Here is a 22,315-nt window from a genome sequence, read left to right on the forward strand (position 1 = left end):
AAAAACCAACAACCTTAATTTCACCTGTACTGATTTCATTTAGTTACTACAAGTTATTTTATAATGCTTGGTGTTAAGTAAAATATCCCTTTTCTAATATTCTCTTATTTTTGCTTTTGAACACTCACTTATGCTCAGGAACTTACCATACCTACATGCACTCAGGGATTGACCACATCCATCTGTGCTTAAGGGTGGACCACACCCACCTCACACAGGGATTGACCACGCCTGCCTTGTCAGAGACTGAGCATAGGTAGGTGTGGTTCAAAAGAATGCAAGAAACCCCAGGCAATGCTGCAAATCAAATCCAAGAACTCACACACACAAGGGAAATACTCTACCACCAGCTCAAACTCCCAGCATATATCCATATTCTTTTTTTTTTTTTTTGGTTTTTTTGGGCCACACCAGTTTGACGCTCAGGGGTTACTCCTGGCTATGCACTCAGAAATCGCTCCTGGCTTGGGGGGACCATTTGGGACGCCGGGGGATCGAACAGCAATCCATACAATGCTAGCGCTTGCAAGGCAGACACCTTACCTCTAGCGCCACCTCTCCGGCCCATATCCAGATTCTTTTTTTTTTTTTTTTTTTTTGGTTTTTGGTTTTTGGGCCACACCCGGCAGTGCTCAGGGATTACTCCTGGCTGTCTGCTCAGAAATAGCTCCTGGCAGGCACAGGGAACCATATGGGACACCAGGATTCGAACCAACCACGTTTGGTCCTGGATCGGCTGCTTGCAAGGCAAACGCCACTGTGCTATCTCTCCGGGCCCAACTATCCAGATTCGTATGCCAAGTACTTTAATTTGCTAAAATTCAGGGTCAAGAAACATTCCAAACTGATAAACTGCACTGCATCTTGTGAATACCTAGAAAAAAGAGGGTAGAAATAAAGATGAATAAAAAACCCAGTTATTATTACTTCAATTCTTACCTAGTCATGGAGTAAATGTCGTTTGGGGGGAGGGGGTGCACTATTGTGCCACTAGCTGGTACATGAGAGCACCAAAAGGAGAGAACTTGTAGCCACAAGCTAGCAAGGCAGGAGCTTTTAACCACTCCTATATATAAATGTGAAATTTTTTTCCACCTAATGTTCCTTCAACCATGGAACAATTGGTTCAATACCTACCAAATATCTAGTTAAAAAGAACTGAACTTGGGGCCGGAGAGATAGCCCAGCAGTAGGGTGTTTGCCTTAAGCAGCCAACCTGGAATGGACCTAGTTTCATGTTTCACTTTTTACAACTGAATATATTAACTATCTCAAATTAAAAAGTTGTTGGTTGTTTAAGAAGGTAGAAATATTTATTAGAAAGTAGAGGAGAAAGGAAAAGGAATGCTCCATGTGGAGAAACTTGGTATAGAACCAAGTCCAGTTACTTTTTCTTAATAAAAATTAAAACATGACCAGGAATGAGGCTCAAGTAGTAAAGCCCAGACATGCCTTCCACATACGAGACACTGGTTTGGATCCTGTCCCACATGGCCCCTGAGGAACCCCAGGATTGGGGTATTTGTTGCCTGAAGTAGTCCTGTACCACCAGATATAGCTCCTTCAACAAGTGAGGTAGAAAAAACAATGAATTTTGATAAAACAATGAATTCGGGTGCCAGATGGAAAGTACAGCTTGTCTTGCATGTAGCTAACTCTAATCTATCCCCAGCACAGTCTTCTAAGCATGAGCCAGAAGCAGACTGCACCCTCAAGCACCACTGAAATAGGACTCCAAAAGAATGCTACCACGGGGCCGGGCGGTGGCGCTGGAGGTAAGGTAAGCCTTACCTGCGCTAGCCTAGGAGACGGACCGCGGTTCGATCCCCCGGCGTCCCATATGGTCCCCCAAGCCAGGAGCGACTTCTGAGCGCATAGCCAGGAGTAACCCCTGAGCGTCACCGGGTGTGGCCCAAAAACCAAAAAAAAAAAAAAAAATGCTACCAGGAATGCTCAAAAGTGATTAGTGATCACCACAATGCCTCATTAACTGCTTCCAGCTTTTTTTCTTTCCCTTTCTTCTTTTGAATCTTCATTCTATTTTCCTACTTGATTAGTATATAAAAGATAAATTGGTTTTGGGGCCATACCTTGCAGTGCTCAGGGGTTGCTTCTGGCTCAGAAATTACTTCAGACAGGCTCAGGGGACCATATGGAATGTAAGGGATGGAACCCAGGTGGGCCATGTGCAAGACAAATGACCTATCCACTGTACTATCGCTCAAGCCCACCCCATCCCCAATTAGTATAGAAGTGCTTGGAGAATGGGAGTGGGGGGAGAGGGTACTTTCCTCTTGATGCTCAGAGGTCATACCCAGTGATCTTTAGTACTTCTGAGTGCTGGGGACTAAGCCAGGGCTTCCCCGCACAAAGCATAACTCAAGCCCTCCCTCAAGCCCTCTGCACCATCTCCCAGGCTCTGAAAAGCAAGGGCCTGAAAAAGTTACTATCAGGTTTCTCTGGAATAATCAGCTACTGGCTAATTTTTTTATGGGAGCTAGGTAGCTACGGTGGAATAAATACCATGAGCTGAAAACAAAGCTTGTAAGGGGTCAAGGGGAAAGTTGGTTTGTCAATTAAATCAACAATAATTAACAGCTTGAGATGTAAAGTAATTTTCCTCATCTTAAATATTTGAAATTTTCATTTCCATAAACTGATTTTCAATTTGTAGCAGTCACGCAAATTATAAATTATAGGAAGAATTAAGAGGTCTTATGCCAATTACCTGTTAAGTCACTGACACCAATTCTTCTAAAATATTTTTTACATTTAATGGATTAAAAAAGTACAAAAAATGATGAGGCCAAGAGAATTTAAAATTTAAGAACTAAAGTTTTGCTCCAAAGAAAGTAACCACTCCACCACATCAAAGACCACTACTTTAACAGATGAGGAAGAACAGTAAATCTACTTCATACAGATTAGAATGCCGTGGTTAATTAGCATGTAAAACTACAGGATTTTTTCCTGAAAAGATAAAATCCTAACAGTTAAAATAACGTGGCAATCAGCTGATTTTCTCCCCACAAAAGGCTGACACTGCAACACAGAAAATATTTTACTCTTACTGAAGTATTCAAATTCTGACAATGCTACAAAAAAAAAATTATATGTACTACAAATTGTTTCTCCTTCCTAATTAATCAACATTAATTATCTAAACAAGAAAATAATCTAAGGGAATAAGGAACTGTCTCAGACTCATTACAATCATTACATTATGCCACAATTAAGGTCAAGTGTAGGGTTTGGGGTGAGTATTTTGGAGGGTGAGGAGATACTCCAGCAGTGCTAAGGAACTACTCCTGACTCAATGCTCAGGAGCAACTCCTGGCAGTGCTCAAAACCTGTATTAACCAGGTATTAACCCAGGGCAAGCCACATGCAAGGCAATTTATTTCCTTAACTAAACCTATATTATCTCACTAGTTCCAACAGTGTTTTTCTTTTGTTTGTTTGTTTGTTTGGTTGGTTGGTTGGTTGGTTGGTTGGTTGGTTGGTTGGTTGGTTGGTTGGTTGGTTGGCTGGCTGGCTGGCTGGCTGGCTGGCTGGTTGGCTGGTTGGCTAGTTCGCTGGCTGACTGGTGGTTGATTGGTTGGTTGGTTGGTTAGTTTTGAGGCCAGACCCATCTGTGCTCAGGGGATACACATGGCTGTGTGTTCAGAAATCACTCCTCGCACACTGAGGGGACCATTGAACAGGGGGATTGAATCCAGGTTGGCCTTGTGCAAGGGAAATAAATGCCTTCCCTGCTGTACTGATCACTCCATGTTTTTTTTAATTATTTTGGGGTCACAGAAAACAGTTTGGGGGGCTAGAGCATTTGTTTTGCATGCAGGAGACACAGCAAGATTCAATCCCTAGCACCTATGTTCCCTGAGGCATACCAGGAGAGACATTCTCAACAAGCATAATGTCAGGAATAGCCTTTAGTACCATTGTGTGTGGTCCCATTGGTCTTGTCACCTTAAATTTAGATATTCAACTTGTTCAACAGAATTAAAACTTGCAAATCACGGGCCGGAGAGATAGCATTGAAGTAAGGCGTTTGCCTTTCATGCAGAAGGTCATTGGTTTGAATCCCGGCATCCCATGTGGTCCCCCAAGCCTGCCAAGAGTGATTTCTGAACGTGGAGCCAGGAGTGATTTCTGAGCGTGGAGCCAGGAGTAACCCCTGAGCGCAGCCAGATGTGACCCAAAAACCAAAAAAACAAAAAACAAAAAAACTTGCAAATCACATTATCATTATAATTTAAGAAATACTAATATATTTTGCATGCTTTTGTTGTTGTTGTTGTTGTTGTTGTTGTTGCTGTTGTTGGTTTGGGGGCCACACCCCCTGATGCGCAGGAGTTACTCCGGGCTATGCACTCAAAAATTGCTCCTGGCTCCGGAGACTATATGGGTCACCTGGGCTCCACAGTGCAAGGCAAATGCCATACTGCTATGCTATTGGCCCCGCCCCTACTTTGCATGATAATAAGATACACTAGATAATTTATATTAGATTCTATAGTGCCAATCCAAGTTTAAAAAAATAAAAATATCTTAAAACTAAAGAAAAAAATGGCATGCACCACCTTGCATCCCTGTGAAACAATCCATCATAGACTCACTGGCACAAGAGCACAGTTTGACACAAGTTGCTAATTTAAACATCAGCATATCCAGTGAAACTTTCCAACAGTTTCTACTCTGCTAGTCCATCCCAGTGTAATTTGTCCCTGGATCCATCTCCAGCCTAAAGAACAGGCATCAGCACCTAACAGAATTCTTGGTCTCCTGTCATTCTCCCCTCCCCAAGACAAGCTTCTGTACTCTAACAGTCCCTCCCTGTCCCTGACTCACACCCTGGCCTCCCAGTACACTGAACAAAGGTCTACATGTATTTTCTGACAACCACGTGTGCTATACATAAATGACAGTGAGTCACTCTGGAATTTCTTCCTGTCCCCCTAGTCCACCAGTAGGTGAATTTCTCCTTCAATGAAACTGAATGCACAATCTTCTAAGCAAGTCCACATCCTCTCACTGTTACCACAGGACAGCACTTATAGAACAAATTAATCACATCCAATGGATGAAACAAATTGGTGAGTTACTTAAGAGTAGATAATTCATTTCATCTCTGAATTCCCACAGCAAGGTAAATAGTTACTTCATTAAATGCGATACATTAAGAACATTAGGGGAGTCGGAGAGATAGCATGGAGGTAGGGTGTTTGCCTGTGTGCAGAAGACTATGGTTCAAATCCCGGCATCCCATATGGTCCCCCGAGCCTGCCAGGAGTGATTTCTGAACATAAAGTCAGGTGTAACCAAAAACAAAAAACAAAAAAAAAAAAAAGAAAGAAACTAACATTAGGGGCTGGGCTGGAGTAATAGTACTAACCCAGGTTCAATCCCCAGCATCCCACATGCTCCCCAAAGCCTGTGGAGCAATTTCTGAGTGCAGAGCCAGGAGTAACAGCTAAACCCCACCTGGTGTTACCCCCCCCCCCAAAAAAAAGAGCTAACATCAGACAGCTCACAAAAGTTTCCTTAATATGCAAACAACATCAGAAAGCTATTATCTTCACTTTACAGATAAGGAAATTTATTTAAAAAGGGGCTAAAGAGAGGTAATAGTACATAACACACAGAGATCATGATACGATTATTACCAGGACCCATACTTACATATTTTTTTCCAAATTATTGCAAGCATCCTTTTGAATACCTATACTATGAAACCTCTAAAGTAGCAAAACAAAAGTTCCCTTGAGTTAAAAAACTTAAGTCTTCCTAAAGTTTTTTTTAATTATTATATCTTTACTTCAGACCATTTGTAGTAGAGGCATTACTTTCAAGTATATTTAGTATAACTTGAATTTCAAATATCAACAAAGACAGACTTCTAATCATTTAATTTCCTCCCAAATTTCACCATCAAAAGTGGTCTGATTTTTAGAGCCATATGATTCATTAAAGAAACATTTTTACGGTGCCAGAGTATTAGTCCAATTGTCTGTGTGCATGCAGGAGGCGCAGGTTCAATCCCCGCACTCCACTGTTCACCCACAGCATCACCAGGAGTGACCCTCTTTCCACCAAAATAAAAAATTTTAAGACAGTGAGGGTAGAGAGGAAAAAAGATTTTCTCTGGGGTTTTTTGTTTGTTTTTAGGGAGATTTGGGTCATACCCAGCAGACTGGACCTGAAGGGGCTCAGGAAACTCTAAGTGGGTATGGAGGATTTGAACCAGCGTGGGAAGGATATAAGACAGGCACCTTAACCACTGTATTATCTCTCTGGCCCGAGATTTCTTACAAAGCAAAAAATTACTTCAAGGACAGAGTTTTGGTGTGATAATGTATTCTCCCTTATTAAATGGCACGACCATTAATAACATGGTAATGATAAGGGATTATAGCAGTGATAAATTTATGTCCTCCCTGAAGGAACAAGACAAGTTAGTATTAACAGTTAGTATCTACTATCTTTCTTTGGGAGTAGGGGTGCCACCTGCTGTGCTAAGGTACTCTTGGTTCTGTGCCAGGGAATAGGACCTTATGGGGTGCCCAGAATGTCCGAGTTCAAACCCAGGTCAGCCACATGCAAAGCAAGCACCCTACCTGCTATACTACCTCTCCGGAACCTTGTCCCCTTTCATTTAAAAAATGTATCAGGCTGGGATGGAAAAAGAAAATTTGACTTTTTACATTCAACCGCAACAGCAATATAGTTGGAAAGACTCACTGTGAAGCGCAGCCAAAATATTCAAAACTAATTACAGAATTGTTAATTACTAAATGTTTAAGAGGTCATTTGAAGGCAACTGTTTCCACCAATATTGCAAAAGGTTATTAACTTTTACTATAAAGTTAAGTCTTTTCTGTTCAAAGTCACAAACTAACATATTGTGAAATAAGCACCATTTGAAGATCAGAGCACACCTGACAAGTGCCCAGGGCTTACTTCTGGTTCTGTGCTCCAGATAACTCCACTCCTAGTGGGCTTGGAGGATGGAACCTGGTCAGCCACATGCAAGGCCAGAGCCTATCCACTGTACTATCTCTCTAACCCATGAAATTAGCACTTCGGTTACAAATGATTTTGTGCATCTGCCTCCCAAGTGGTATTCAGAATATCCAAGGACCTTATCAGCTATCCTTGGCCAAACAGACCAGAATTCAACATCAGGGCCCCAAGATGCCATCTTGATCCAGCCCTGCAGCACCGAAGCCAACCACTGCAGCAGTACTGGGCGTACTAGGGGTGCCAAGACTGTAACCATTGGACGCTCCCATACTCCAAATATGATTTTTTTATCTACAAGTCCAAGCACCAATATTATAAATGCTAAAAGGCTTGTTGACAAACCAGCATTATTCAGTGAGACAAGTACTTACTTACTTAGCTGTGTTCTATAAACAAGAATTACTTAAGAACAAGTGTTTATTACTAGAGCCCAAGAAAAGCTAAAATATAATCAAAGCATAATTTGTCAAATGGAAATGAGACTGCTTATGAACTGATAAAATTTCCATTTAAAATTATTTTTAACTTTAATAGACACATTTCTTCCATCATATTTAGAAGTTAAATATTTACCAGAGATAGTCTTTTGGGCAGACAGTTCTTGAGCTAAAGAATAAAGGTATTTTTTCCAGCCTTCTAATGGACTCAAAGCATAAGTGAACTATTGGGGAACTTTGCAAAGAATTAAGTTGTATACTGCTACCAACTCTCAGTTGACAAATTCAAGAATTAGCCAGTAATTCAAAAGATCCAATTGCCCAAACAAACGCTCACTAATAAAAGACATCTTTACCTAGGAGGGAATGAAATACTAAGTAAGTTTACAGTTGAAAACATCAAATTAGGTAAGTCTTTAAGCAATTCTGGCATGTATCACCTGAACACTAAAAAAAAAAAAAAAAAAAAACAAACTGCATTTAAACACTCCACTAAAGCAATTTCAGAGGATCTGAACTCAACAAGTTAATAAAATGGCTTAGAAAAATCATTTTATAGTTTCAAGCCTTGAGGGATAAAGCTGTTTGTAATTTATTTACGTGTTTTACTTCACTAAATTGCTTTGGTGACCAAACTCCCCGCTTTTGTGATTAAAGACATAAACTCAAATAGTTTAATAAAGCAATTACATTAAGAGTCCTGTTTTCAACAGAGGTGTACTGAAAAATACCAATAGAATGTTTAGCATTTATTATTTTCAAGGGAGTATATTCTTCAGAACACAATACTCCCATTGACAAGACTTTGCCAGGTTTATAGACACAATGAACATACAAGATTAAAAATGATATTCTGTTCCTACTCTAGGAATCTCAGGTGAAACAATGACAGAGTTTTCCACCGGTTTATGTGTGACCTGGTCTACAATACAGGTGAAAAACCTTTTGCTTCGCCTTACCATTTCCATTCTATAACGCTACATACCTAAGTATATGAGGTTTCATTTCTCAGATGGACAAGAAAATCTCCCTAATGTTCAAAGCTTCGGTATTTACATAGGGGCCCTCCCCACCCCCTGGTTAATTCTTTTTTAGATGATTTCTTAAGTTACACTACTAACATTACTTTGAAGTAAAAGGTTGCCCTAAAAAGAAAACTGTTTCCATAGAATTTGGATGAGAAATTGTGCCAGAAGACCTAAAAAACACTCATGAATTCTGAGGCCTGAGAGATAGCATAGCAGGTAGAACATTTGCCTTGCATACAACAGACCCAGGTTCAATCCCTGCCATTCCATATGGTCCCCCAGCCTAACAGGAGTTAATTTCTGAGAACAGAGCAAGGAGTAACACCTCTGAACCTATCCAGGTGTGGCCTAAAAACAAAAATACTATTGAGTTTAATTAAAAAGTACCCTTTTCTGCAAACTGGAGAGATAATACAGGGGTTAGTTGGGGCCCTTACTTGCACGCAGCTCACCTGCTTCCATCCCGGCATCCCATATGGTTCCTCCCAACTACTTCCAGAAATGATGCTTGAGCATAGAACTAAATGTACTTGTGCACAGCTCGTATACATATAGCCCAAAAACAGATATAATACACACAAAAAGTACTTTTTTTGTTAATGTTTTCAGTGTTACAGATGAAACCAGTCTCAGACATGCAAAGCTTTACCACTGAGTCACATCCTGGGCCTGTGTGTATTTTCATCTAGTTTTTTCCTTCGAAGCACCTTCCTTAGCCTGTAATAAGACTCATGCAAACTTATTTAGTAAGTCTATTCTGTAAAACAGAAGGAAGCATGACAGCAAAACTTTCCTAATTCATATCCTCCTGTTTGTGATATCAAGCTTATTTAATAATTTTGTTGTTCTGTAACAAAATTCACATTCTTTCATGGGAAAAAAAGAATACATAAAGAAGCAATGTAGTCTGGAGGCAGAGATCGCACTTGCCTTGCATTGGAGGGCCCTGGGATCAAGGTCCAGGACCACCAAAGTAGAAAAAAATAAGGGGGGGGGGGGGGTTTTGCCCACCAGTTCATTCACAAAGCATTGAAATTAAAAAAATTTAAAAAGGCAAGCAAGCATGGGGCCGGCGAGGTGGCGCTAGAGGTAAGGTGTCTGCCTTGCAAGTGCTAGCCAAGGTTCGATCCCTGGCGTCCCATATGGTCCCTCCAAGCCAGGGGCAATTTCTGGGCACTTACTGAGTGGGGTGTGGCAGCCAGGAGTAACCCCTGAGCATCAAACGGGTGTGGCCCGAAAAAAAAAAAAAAAGGCGAGCAAGCACAATCTATGGAAAGATTTAACACTGAATAAAACTATCCTCCTCAAATTTTAGATCATTTTTTGCTACATAAAATAAGTAAAATTGGAAAATATTCACCTGAAGCCACTTTATCTTTAAAATGACAAATAAATGTGAGTGGTTGAATTAGTTACAACTAAATGAACATCAAAGTTGACAGGGTTCACACCTTAAAAGATGAAAAATCCGGGCCCGGAGAGATAGCACAGCGGCATTTGCCTTGCAAACGGCTGATCCAGGACCAAAGGTGGTTGGTTCGAATCCCGGTGTCCCATATGGTCCCCCGTGCCTGCCAGGAGCTATTTCTGAGCAGACAGCCAGGAGTAACCCCTGAGCAATGCCGGGTGTGACCCAAAAACCAAAAAAAAAAAAAAAAAAGATGAAAAATCCTTGGTGGCATTCTCTGTTTCCTTTTTCTATAAGGTTTGGAGGTGGGCTCTTGTTAATAAAGTTGCATATCATGGCCCTTAAAAACTGGCCCACAAAAGAAGGGGGGAAACTGGCCCACTTCTGCCTCAGGCTAAATTCTATGCTGGGTCAGTGTTTTATTCTATTGTACAATGCTGGCCCAGGAACAGGCAAGTTTAACAGTTCATTTATTTGACACAATCCACACTCTGTCACAGTGGAGGTTTTGTTTCTCACAGTCTAGTTTGGTGGCGCATGCACTCACACACACACACTTTTGTTTCTCACAGTCTAGTTTAGTGGCGAACGCACTCATATACACACAACACAACACAACACACGCAGCCTGATAGTATAGGTTTCAGGTCATTGCTATTTTAATTAATCAACCGAAGGTACTACTACTTTTCCCTTCTCTGATTTCCACTAAATAGCTGACATCATTTTCTGACCTGTCTGCGAGGCTCTAATACTCTCAGCATGTGTGATTTCACTTGACACTTCAAACACTGAAAGGAACTGAAATATATCAGACATTTGTTCTATCACCACTCTGCAGAGGTAACAGCATTTTCAGAAAAGCTCAGTTGACAATTTCAAACAACTCAGATGAAGAGGCATGGCAATGCCCAGGGAAGATATCAAAGCAGGAAAGTAGGCTATTCCGTGTTTCTGAGAAAGAAATGAGAAACTCTTCACAGTAGGAACTTTCTGAAGACACTGTGAAATGGTTTTTCTTATAAAACCCATCTTCCGTGCCTTTTGGGAAATATTCAAACTCTATGAATCTATGAATCCCCAGGAAAAAAGGCTCCTAGAAGAAAAATTTTAAAAAATCAAAAATGGTATCAGGCGCGCTTCACTGGTGCGTTGTCCAACAAAGCAGCCAATGGAAGATTCTAGTTTATCCTGCCCCTCTGCACATTAAATAATAAACGTCGGAGAAAAGAGAGCATTTGGTCCTGAACAGATGGTCTCCAACACCTGACATGAAAAGCCACGTTTTTCAAGCTGTAGATCCTAACTGGCTAAGGAGACCCAAGAATCAGGAAGAGTTTATCTTAAAAGGGCTGAGCATAAGATTCTCCGGTGATCATCACCCCAACACATACAAATATGAGTCGTTACCAAGTCAGCGAACCCACCTTTAAAACAAACCCGAAAAACCAAACGGCCACATTTTTATAAAAATGTCCCTTTTCTGTTCCAACTTGAAAGAACCAGCTCCAATACATCAACGCTCTCCACTTTGAGAGAGGGAAAACAATACGCCTGACGGTAAAGAAGGTAAGAAGAGGAAGGTGAACTTATGTCGTGTGGACAAGATAGTGCAAAATAACACCCCAAGAATCCGCAGGGGAGCCCGGCCCGGGGTTGGATCTGAATGGGCCCGCTCTGCAGTTGGGTCAACGAAAAAGCCACTAGCCAAGTTATTCAAAAACCCCCCGCCCCTCCATGGGAAAAGCAGCACCCCACTTTACAAAGATAAAACAATCGCTTAGGAGTCCTAGCAGAATCTCAAGAGGCCCACAGTTAAGCGAATCTGTCTTCCGCAGAGTCCAGAAGTTTCCTCTGCTTGACCGACACCACGGTATTCTAAAGGTCCAAGGGCCACGCGCATTGCTGGGGGGGGGGGGGGTGGGCACAACCAAGAGTGGGGCGAACAACTTAGGGAGCCTCTTCGGACGTGGGGGGGGGACTCGGGGTACAGCTGGGAAGAGGGGTTGAAAGAGACAGAATTCCCTCCCCCGCGGGCCAAAGGGAGAAGGAAAGAAGGTCAGTGTGCAGAGGGCAGCCAAAATAAAGAGGGTCGGTAGTGGGATCCAAACCAAGGTGGCCACGGTGAGAAGTCAGTCTCCCAGGAGTGATGCCAGTGCAAGTTGGGGCGGGCTGGGGGGACGACAGGGGTCGAAGGCCATCCATCGGGGGGTGTGCGCGGTCAACAGGGAAGGAGGGGAGGGCGAGCAAGCGAGCGAGGGAGGACGCAGCCTGCGAGGCAGGCTTCCAAGCCTGCCCAGCAGAGTCGGGGTCCCCGAGCCCTGGCGGGTCTCACCTGGGGGGTCCTCTCGGCGGGGTTCTTCATCACCGCCTGGCGGAAACTGTTATCCACGTAGGACGCCATCTCCCCCCGCGGGCCCGGTCGGGGCCGCTCCGCACCCTGGTCGGCCTCCTCCCGGCCCAGCGCCGCGGCTGCCGCGGCCACGGCCACGGCCACTGCCACCGCCCCGCGCGCTCCGCCGCCCGCCCGCCCGGGGCTCAGATGCCAAGCCGCGGAGGCGCGGGGGCCCCCAAGGGCGGGCTGGGCTGGGCCGGGCTGGGCGCGCGCGAGAGGCCGCCGCTGCAAGGATCCGCGGCAAGATGGGCGTCCGGGAGGGTCCCCGCGGCGCGCTGGGCGCCCCGCAACTCCGCCGCGCTGGCTTTCCCCGCGGGCCGGGACTCGACACGCCTCCCCCGGGGAGGCTGCGCTCCGGAGACGCCGGCGGGCTCGGCTCCCGGTCCTGGTCCTGGCCCTGGGCGGGCCTGAGTTCAAGGAGGGAGGTGCCGCGAGGGGAGAAGCGTCAGGCGGGCCGGGCCTCGGCTCTCCACCCGCGGCGCAGAGAGAGAGGGTCGTGCCTGGGGGTGATCGGGCTGTCGCGCCGGGCTCAGGTCCGGGCGCTGCGGAGCCCCGGGGCCGTCGCGGCTGCGCCTGGCGTCCGTCTACTGCGCTCGGCCGAGCCTCAGCCTCCCGACTGCTGCTGCATCCCCACGGGCCGCCCCGCCGCCGCCGCCGCCGCCGCAGTAGCTAGCGCTCGGGCCGCCGCCGCCGCCGCCGCCTCCCCCCATCGGCGCGCCCCGATCCGCCGGGCTGGCGCGGCTTCCTCGCTCGGCCCGGGCGCTCTCGGCAACTTTGTTCTCCGCGCGCGCCGGGCGGGAGCGGGAAGTGGAGGGCCGCGGGCACCTCAGGCCGGGACTCCCGGCGGGCGGGCGGGCGGACGGGCGGGCTTCCGAGAGGCGAGAGCCGAGACAGAGCCGCGCGCGGCCCCCCCGCAGTGTGTTTGGGAAGCGGCGATTCCCCTCCTCTTCCTCCGCCTCTTCCTCCTCCTGCGCCTTCTCCGGCCGCCACCGCCGCTCCTCAGGGAGGAAGCGGCCTCCCGGGCTTGTTGCTTTGTGCTGCAACCATGGTGAAGAGTGAGTGACGGGGCCCGGGCGAATCAGCGAGCGCCTCGTCGTCGGGGGCGGGGCTTCTCGGGGCGCCGGGTCCCGCCCCTTTTGCCCGCCCCGCCCCGCCGGCCGCGCCCTCCCTCTTTCCCTGCCTCCCTCCCTCCCTCCCCCGAGGCACCCACCCCTCAGGTACCTCGCGCACCTCGACGCGGCCCGGAGACGCGCCTGCGCCGATCGCGGAGCCCCGGCGAGGAGGCGCGGGCTCTCTGCCCGCCCCAGGCTCCCCGCCCCGCCCCTCCCTCCCGTCTCGGCGCGCGACCCACCCGCGACTTCCCCCCCCCCCACCCAGCCCACCCGGCTCCTAGACGACCCGGAGACCCAGCCGCGTCGGATCGTCGTCTGCTCCCAGGCAGTCGCGACTCCGCCTGGCGCCGCTCCGAGGCCCTAGGGGCTCCTGGAAGTGAAGTTGACCCGCCGCAGAAGTCTGGCCGGCATCCCCGGACATTCCTGCTGAACCCCGCGTTCTTCTCGGAGCGCAGACGGGTCCTGTTTTGTAACGTGCTGCATGCAGTTGGAAACCCAGCTCCGGTGACCTACCTTGCATGCACACGCACACACGCACACACACACACACACACACACACACACACACACACACTTGTTTTCCACCACTTACCTGACGTGCCTTGCATACCCACACACACACATGCTTTCCACCACTTACCTGTCTTGCATGCACACATATACACTCTGCTGCTTTCCACTATTTACCTGCCTTGCATGCACACACACACACTGCTGCTTTGCACTTACCTGCCTTGCACACACACACACACACACACACACACTCACACACACCTGCTTTCCACCACTTACCTGCCAGCGACATTGAAATGTGTCCATTGCAACAGTCCAAGACCACCCCTAGATTGACAAACACGCCAGACTTTTTTTTCCCCCCTTTTGAGCTGCCCAAAGGATCTAACCTGGGCCTCTAACCTCCAAGACTAGTGCTCAACCACTGAGCTGCAGCGCTTGCCCCAACATGCCAGATTTAAAGGTGATGGGCCTTTAGAGACCCAGACAGAAAGTTCTGCGACGTAATTAGAAACAGTGGCAGGGCTGACTGCGGTATGCGAAGCAAACCTTCTCCCAACCCCACATTTCCAAGCCTCGGCGTATTTGGTGCAGAGGATGTACCGCAGAGGATGTGGCCCTTTAAGATGTCAGTGCTCCTGCAGATTTGTCTCCCTCCCCCACTCCGAAGCTGGAGGAGATATCTGTGGAAGGTCAGCCCAGCACTGAGCAGAACTCTGCCATTCTGCTCCTAAGATTTTATTTTTATCTGCCTCCGCATTTTTACCCCTTCCCAACAAATTCATGTTTTGATGTCTAGATGGAGACTATACTTAGAATAGGAAAAGGTCCTTGTATGACCTACTACACTGAACTTTTCCCAACATTCACACATGCCTTTTCACACCTACTTTATTTTAAGTGTTTGTAGTAGGTGGTGAGCAATCATTCTGGGTTCCTTAAGTCCCTAGTGTGGCATTAAATGATGTAGTTAGCCTAGAGATGGAGCTCGACCTACCCTTGTGATACTGGACCCTTTCTTATATTCCTGCTGAAACTCCTCTTATTTCCCATTGGCCCATTCTGAAACCCCAGCATCCTTTCTTGTGTCATATACCACCACCTCCTATGCAAAGGAACACAAATAATGCCACTTCAGCTCTACAGTAAAGGAAGAGGGGAAAGAAAGGGGAGGGGGTGGAAATCACATTCAATGAAGTGAAAAAATATACCTGACACCTCCATCTGGTGTCTAATAGACATTTCAAAATTAGCATGTGCAAAGAAGACTCCAGCTCTTAAATGTGTCCTTTCTGCTATATTCCCCTTTCCAGAGAATGCCATCAACACCTTCCAGCTCCCAGGGTAAAAAAGCTTTGGAATCTTCCTATACTCCTTTCTTCTTCAAATAACAGTAAATCTGTCCGTTTACCTTTCAGAGAACCAGATCTGGACTTTAGCTTGTACCATGGCCTCCCCTGCTCTCACCCTAAGCTGCATCAGCAGCAACTTTTGCTGTTGACCTTTGTAATAATCTCTTACCCTGTCTTCCCCTATTTGCCTGTCTCCAGCAGTCAGCTCTGAATGTAGCAACCACAGTAAATCTTTTCACTTCCGCTCAAGTGATTCCCCTGCAGAGGGGCCAAAGGGACAGCACAGGGATCGCAAGAACTTGCTTGCCTTGCATCCTGTTCACCCAGATTCATATCCATGCCCTACATATGGTCCTCGGAGCACAATCAGCAATTACTCCTGAGCACAGAACTAGGAATAGCTCTTGAGCACAACTAAGTGTTGCCAGAAATACAAAATAACAGTTTTGGTTTTTCATTGGGGTTTTTTTGTTTTGTTTTGTTTGTTGTGGGGACACACCCAGTGGTACTCAGGGGTTACTCCTGGTTCTGTGCTCAGAAATCCCTCTGGAAGGCTGAGGGATCATATGAGATTCCTGAGATCGAACTTAGGTCAGCAAGGCAAACACCCTCACTGTGCTATCACTCTGGCCCCAAAACATAAAATAACATTAAATTATCCATTAAACGACAGAGATTCCATGCAGCCAAATCCAATTTTATCTCCAGCACTTCATGGTCTTCTGAGCATCTCCAGAAGCAACCTCAGGGCACAACCCCCAAAGTCCCTGAGTATTACAAGGTGTGGCCCCAAAAAAAAAAACTAAATAAATGACCAATTATGCACCAGTGCATAGTTCCTTAAATAGTACTTAAGCCATGCACTAACAAAACATTATTTTTTTAAAGTCATTCTCTTCATCCTATTCCTTTGAGAATTGTAGATGATTATTACCATACTGTTTACAGATGAGGAAACTAAGGCATAAATACTTGCCCTAGTTCCAGACCTGCCTTTAACTTTCAGAGGGCTTTGGACTAGCTAACAAGTGATCTAGGTAGCATAACATAAATACTTAAAGCTATAAATTAACTGGAATGTGTTGTCATGGGGACAACTAGCTTCCTGTCTGAAACATGCAACTCTTTTCCTTCCCATCTCAATTCCATCACACATAGGAGACACCCCCCCTCCCACTAGCCTGCACATACAAACTGCATCATGCGACATGCACCTCACACAAGCCACCTCTGGGCAATTCCTGGAGCCATTGTAAAGCCTTGGAAAACTAGATTGGAAACAGTGAGACAGTAATTTGATGATTCTGGCTACTCAACAAGCCAGGAATTGTTTATACCATGTAAAAGATCTTCAAAACATGGGCAGTGAGCAATGGTAACTCCAGATAGATCTCCAGAAAGTCTTAAATTCTAAGTACAAACCCAGCTTGTTTTATTTTTTCCTCTAAGCACTCTACTGTGATACTGAATTGCATCAGTGACCTCAGGTAAAGCATAATAGTATGTCTTAACCAACAACAAAATGACTAACTCAACGACAACTTCTAAACTATCATTTAACCTCAATTAAAGTTAATGTTCTCACTATTAATAGTCTACTTATCTATGTATGCCAATAATTCTTATCACCATTTAACATCTAGGACATCTGATATTTGGCATGGCTTGCTGTAGTATTAACATTTAAGCACTAATGGTTTGCTAGGTACAAACAAATGACAGAATTCTCCACAGTTTTGCCAATTTTTCAGTGATCCTAAACCAAACTGTATCAACAAGCCATAGTCAAAGTAAACCATCATTATGCTGCCTCATAAAGTTAAAAAAAGAAAAGTTATTTGTTCTGACTCTACTACCATCATATTACCTTAAAAAAATAAAACACAGGATAAATAGTGAGAATGTTCTGTTTTAAGTAGAGAAATATATTTCCGCTTCTGACCTTTTAATGTCATTCCACTAGTAATTGAAAAGCTGTGATATTTCCTATTATAAATTCTAAAACATTCATAAATATATTGTGTAGGTTAAGTGTTTAAAGTTGTTTATTTTTAAGTGTGTTAAATCACTTATAAACAAATTCATGTGTCAGAGAGATAGTACAGTGGGGTAAGGAGATTGTTTGCACACAGACAATCCAGGTTTGAACTCCAACATCCCATTTATTACCCAAGCCTACCAGGGGTGATTCCTGAGTGCAGAGCCAAGAGTAACCTCTGAGCAGCAGTGAATGTGGTCCAAAAAAAATAAAAATTCCCCCTCAAAATAAACAAATAAATAAAATTAAAAATTAAAAAGAAATTACTAGGGGCCAGAGCGATAGCACAGCAGTAGGGTGTTTGCTTTGCATGCAGCTGACCCAGGACGGATCCCTGGCATCTCATATGGTCCCCAAGCCAGGAGCGATTTCTGAGCGCATAGCCAGGAGTAACCCCTGATTGTCACAGGCTGTGGCTCAAAAAAAAAAATTCCTAGAAGTCTTACTTAGGGATTCAGAGCGACTAAATTGATAGAAAGATAGAGAAAAGTTCTTTTTCTCAAATGTACAGGAAGGGGCCAGAATAATAAAATAGCAGGGAGGGCACTTGCCTTGCACATGACCAACCCTGGTTAGATTCCAAGCAGCCCCTATGCCTCTATGTTCCACCAAGCCCTGCCCAAAGTGATTCCTGACACAGAGCCAGTAATAACCCCTCAATATCACAAGGTGTGCTGTGATATCGCACACCCTGTTGTGATATTGCAAAAAACAACCCAACAAAATAATAAAAGAAGGCCAGAGTGATGGCACCATGAGTAGGACTTTTGCCTTGCACACACAGACCCAGGTTTGATCCTAAGCATCCCATATGATCCTCAGAGCCTACCAGGAGTAATTTCTGAGTACAGAGTAACCCCTGAGCACTGCCTAGTATGGCCCCAAAGCCAAAATAAGTAAACAATATTACACTTTTTTTAAAGTACTTTGCATTCCTGTTGTTCAATCAGTCAACAAATATTTATTGTGTGCTCTGTGTTAGCAACAGGACTCAATACCTGGAGTCCCAATGGGAAATAGGAAAGATTTGTCCTACATCTGGCCAGTGGAGTTTCATCATATGCTAGGAAAGTGCTCAGTTTATTCACCTCACAAAGAAAAGATGAGAATAATAGAAAGGATCCTGAAAGCAGTCTTGGCTGGTAAAGACAAGAGGTTTAAAGGATTCTTCTGGTTATCATTTCCTCTGGTTCTCACAACCCTCTGAAGGTAAGGTTTAGAGCAAAGAGAGGTTGAATTCAGTTTAAGCCATTCTTCATATACTTCCCCTCCCCCAGCATTTTTTGCACATTGTTTTGCAGTTATTTTTACCCTGTAGTCAAGTTTACTTGAATCTCGAGGGAGCGCAAGGCTGTAGTTTAGACACCATATCATTCTCAGCAAGCACACTCTGCAAGGAAATAATGTATTCACCTGAAAATAGCATACCAGAGAATCCCTGGTGGAGAATATGGGTACAGCTAGCCAAGAAGAGAGACAGCGTGTTCACAGGCCAAAGCTCTAGAGACAAGTTATTGAAGTGTATCAAAAGCACGATTAGAATCAGACTGAGGTTTGATGTTACAGGCATCGTTAAATGCAGCTTTGAGGATGCTGCCCCATGGGTGAAACATACTAAAGCAGACGTCATAGACATAGTCAGGCATGTTGAACTGATTCTAAATCAAGAAATCCATTCTCTCCCCTCCAATTTATCAATAATATTTACTACCTGAATTCTGCCTTGGACAACAAATAAATCTGCAAATAAAAAATGGTCAACCTGGGGCAAGGAAATAGTACGGGGGGCGGGGGGGGGGGCGCGGGGGTAAAGCATTTGTTTTGCACACAGCCTATCCAGATTCGATCCCCAGCATTCTATAGGGTCCCCCAAGCACAGCCAGGCACAATTCCTGAGTGCAGAGCCAAAGCAAAACAAAACAAAAAGTCAACATAATAAAATGCTCCTCTCCAGGTATGCTATGCTCTCTTTCTATGGACAGAACTATTGTTGACCACCGATTTGTTTGCACTGAAATATTGCTAGTGTGAGAGAACCACCTTCTTGTTTCCTGATTGTGAGATGCTAATGCTGACCTTTCTGCAAGGAAGTGTGCTGTTTAACTTTTGATTGGTCATCAATTTCTTTTATTGTTACCTAGTATCTTGGTATTTATTTTTATGAATTGCCCTCTGGAACTGTCATTCAAAATCAGAATGCTGATTTTTCTCTTATTTTAATGAAATAAATCATTTTATTTGGAAAGTATAAAAGAGGAGAGCCAGAAAAGCTCATAAAATAAAGTCGCCAGTCAGGAGACAAGCAATTCCAGAATGAAGTACGTTCTGCTCATTTTGTTTATTTTTTACTTTGGAGGTCATATGTGACAGTATTCAGTGTTTACTTACTCCTTACTTTGTGCTCAGGGAATCATTGCAATGCCAGAAATGGAACTGGGGCTGACGATATTCAATACAAGCACCTTAACCCTTGTACTATCTCTCCAGTCCCTGATTTTAAAGAAACCTCTAGAGAGACTTAGTTATACAAATATACAGATTAGACAGACATACAGATAGAGATATAGTTATACAGACAGATATACAGAATTATACAGATATAAAGATTAATTAAGGGGCTGGAGAGATAGCATGGAGGTAAGGTATTTGCCTTGCATGCAGAAGGACAAGTGGTTCGAATCCCTGCATCCCATATGGTCCCCTGAGCCTGCCAGGAGCGATTCTGAGCATAGAGCCGGAGTAATCCCTGAGCGCTGCTGGGTGTGACCCCCCATAAAAACAAACAAAAAACAAAACAAAAAAAAGATTAAGATATACAGATTAATGGGGGGCTTAATATGCCTTAATGTAATTAAAATTAAAGATTTCATTTTCAAACTTAGTAATAGAATTAGAGAGAGATAGCTCAGTAGTTTAAAGCACAAGCTTTGCATGCTGAAGACCTGGTTTAATTTCTGGAATCATGAACGCTGTCCTGAGCAACACTGTCAGGAAGTCAGTCAGAAACCAGCCATCAGTAGTTCCTGAGCACCCCAGGCATGGCCCAAAAAACAAAAATAAGTAAGTAAATAAAAATAAAGTCTCACCATGTAAAGGCCACTATAAAACATACAACCTGCATAGAATATCAAATACTCATGTTAATAGCAACCAACCCTTCCATTTCAAACATGCAAAATTAACCCAGGAAGCTAGCTCTGTTATAATGAAGCATTGTATAAAATTGTGTCTGAGCTATTTTAATTATGTAAAGATGAACACACAAATAAAATTATATCCACAAACAAGCTAGTGGGCAGTGCAGAAATTGTAAACTGTTCCAAAGGAGAAAAGAGCTACAATTATTGCCAGCTCTGGTCTCCCAGGGCATCCAAGGGTAAACACAAGTGTGGTGGTAGTTGTCTCTGAATGGAGTGTCATAATAAGACAAGGTCATTTGTGGAAAAAAAATAAAAAGCTGTCCTCTTGGCCAGCTGTGACTTTCAAATGCCAGCACTGATAATCACTCTGAAGTCATGATTATTTAATATTTGTTAAATTCAAGACTAGTGCTAGGCACCATATGTACATAAACAAAGACAAAAGTGCTTGTGTGTTCAGCTTACAGATCTAAATTAGTCAAAGGAAGTGAAGGGCAAACAAGGGCGTGGGAAACTCACACTAAGGGCCTGTTAAGAAAATGAGGCTATTTGGTTGTATTGTTATGCTAGTTTTAACTTTCAGAAGGTTCATTATGTTTCAACACAAAAATAGAAAGGAGGGGAGTCAAAGAAAAGGCATTGCCTGTATGGAAATTGAAGCAGGAAATAGAAAATGGTGAAATGTGTTGAATGAAAGTCCTTATGGAAACAAGCCTCAAGAGAAGGCAGAAAGAGAGACATGCTGAACATTGTATGCAGTGCGATCCAAAGCCAGGTACGGTTAATATGAGCTATAGCTCAAAAGAAATTGGAACCATCCAGGTGGTCTTGAGGGGAAGATTTGTCCATCTGTTGTGCTTTTCTTGCATCAGCCTTTTACTTACCACACAATGTAAATATGACCAGTGATAAATGCTGGTAAGACATGGAAACCACATTTCATTTCCACCTATGCTTATCTCACCTGTGTTATCATAGGTGTCTGTGAAAATCCAGAGATAATTAAATCAAGGTAAAGAGCAACATGAGCCCACAAGACTCCACCCCAACTTGGCCAGGCACTACACAAACAGATCAATCAACACAACAGAAGCAGTGTGGGTGATTTGGATTGATAGAATATTATCACATTTAAGCAGCACAGGCGCGCGCGCGCGCACACACACACACACACACACACACACACACACAATAGATACTATGCCTTTTCAATGAAATTGGCAAATGTAGCTTCTAAAGACACAGTGGAATTTAAGAATTATAATGGAAAAAACTTTAAATCACATATAAAACAACCCTGAATTTTAAATTCTGACTTTGAGGAAGGAACCCAGCTTCCCTGACTCTTAGTTTCCACAGTTGTAAATTACAGTTAGCCATTAATACTTTCCTTGCTTGATAATAGTGCCTCAAAATTGAGTGTATGGAGCCTGGGACATAGTACAGCAAATAAAATGCTTGCCTTGCTCATGTCTAATCAGGACTCTATTGCTAGCAATACAGATGGACTCCTGAGGCCCACCAGGAGTGATCTTCAAGTGCAGAGCCAAAAGTAATCTCTGAGCACTTCTGAATAACAATTCCCTCTCATCAAATGGCTATATGAATAAAAATAAACTTTTTCATTTATTTCTTATTCCACTTAAAATTATTGCATTTAGTCAAATAGTCTTTATGGGCTCATTTGACTTTCTAGGAGAGAAAGAGTTTAGGTTAAATACATTATGTGGGTTGAAGAGATAGCATAGCAGGGAAGGTGCTTGCCTTGCATACAGCTGACTCTGGTTATACTCTGTCCCCTGGGCCCTGCCAAGAGAGATCCCTGAGCAAGGAGCCAGGAGAACATCCTGAACACTACCAGGTATGACC

The 22,315-nt window shown here is 44.2% G+C and overlaps 1 protein-coding gene across 1 annotated transcript in view; it reads right to left on the reverse strand.

Moving 5' to 3' along the window:
* Nucleotides 1-12,378, reverse strand: part of RAPGEF2 (Rap guanine nucleotide exchange factor 2) — a 273,060-nt gene extending 260,682 nt beyond the window's left edge. Inside the window, exon 1 of the mRNA XM_049770221.1 lies at nucleotides 12,232-12,378. Coding sequence (XP_049626178.1) covers nucleotides 12,232-12,300 — 69 coding nt within the window. The 5' untranslated portion in view covers nucleotides 12,301-12,378. The remainder of the gene's footprint in view (nucleotides 1-12,231) is intronic.
* Nucleotides 12,379-22,315: the final 9,937 nt, after the last annotated feature.

This window comes from Suncus etruscus, chromosome 3 (genome assembly GCF_024139225.1).
Source record: "Suncus etruscus isolate mSunEtr1 chromosome 3, mSunEtr1.pri.cur, whole genome shotgun sequence".
Lineage (NCBI taxonomy): Eukaryota > Metazoa > Chordata > Mammalia > Eulipotyphla > Soricidae > Suncus > Suncus etruscus.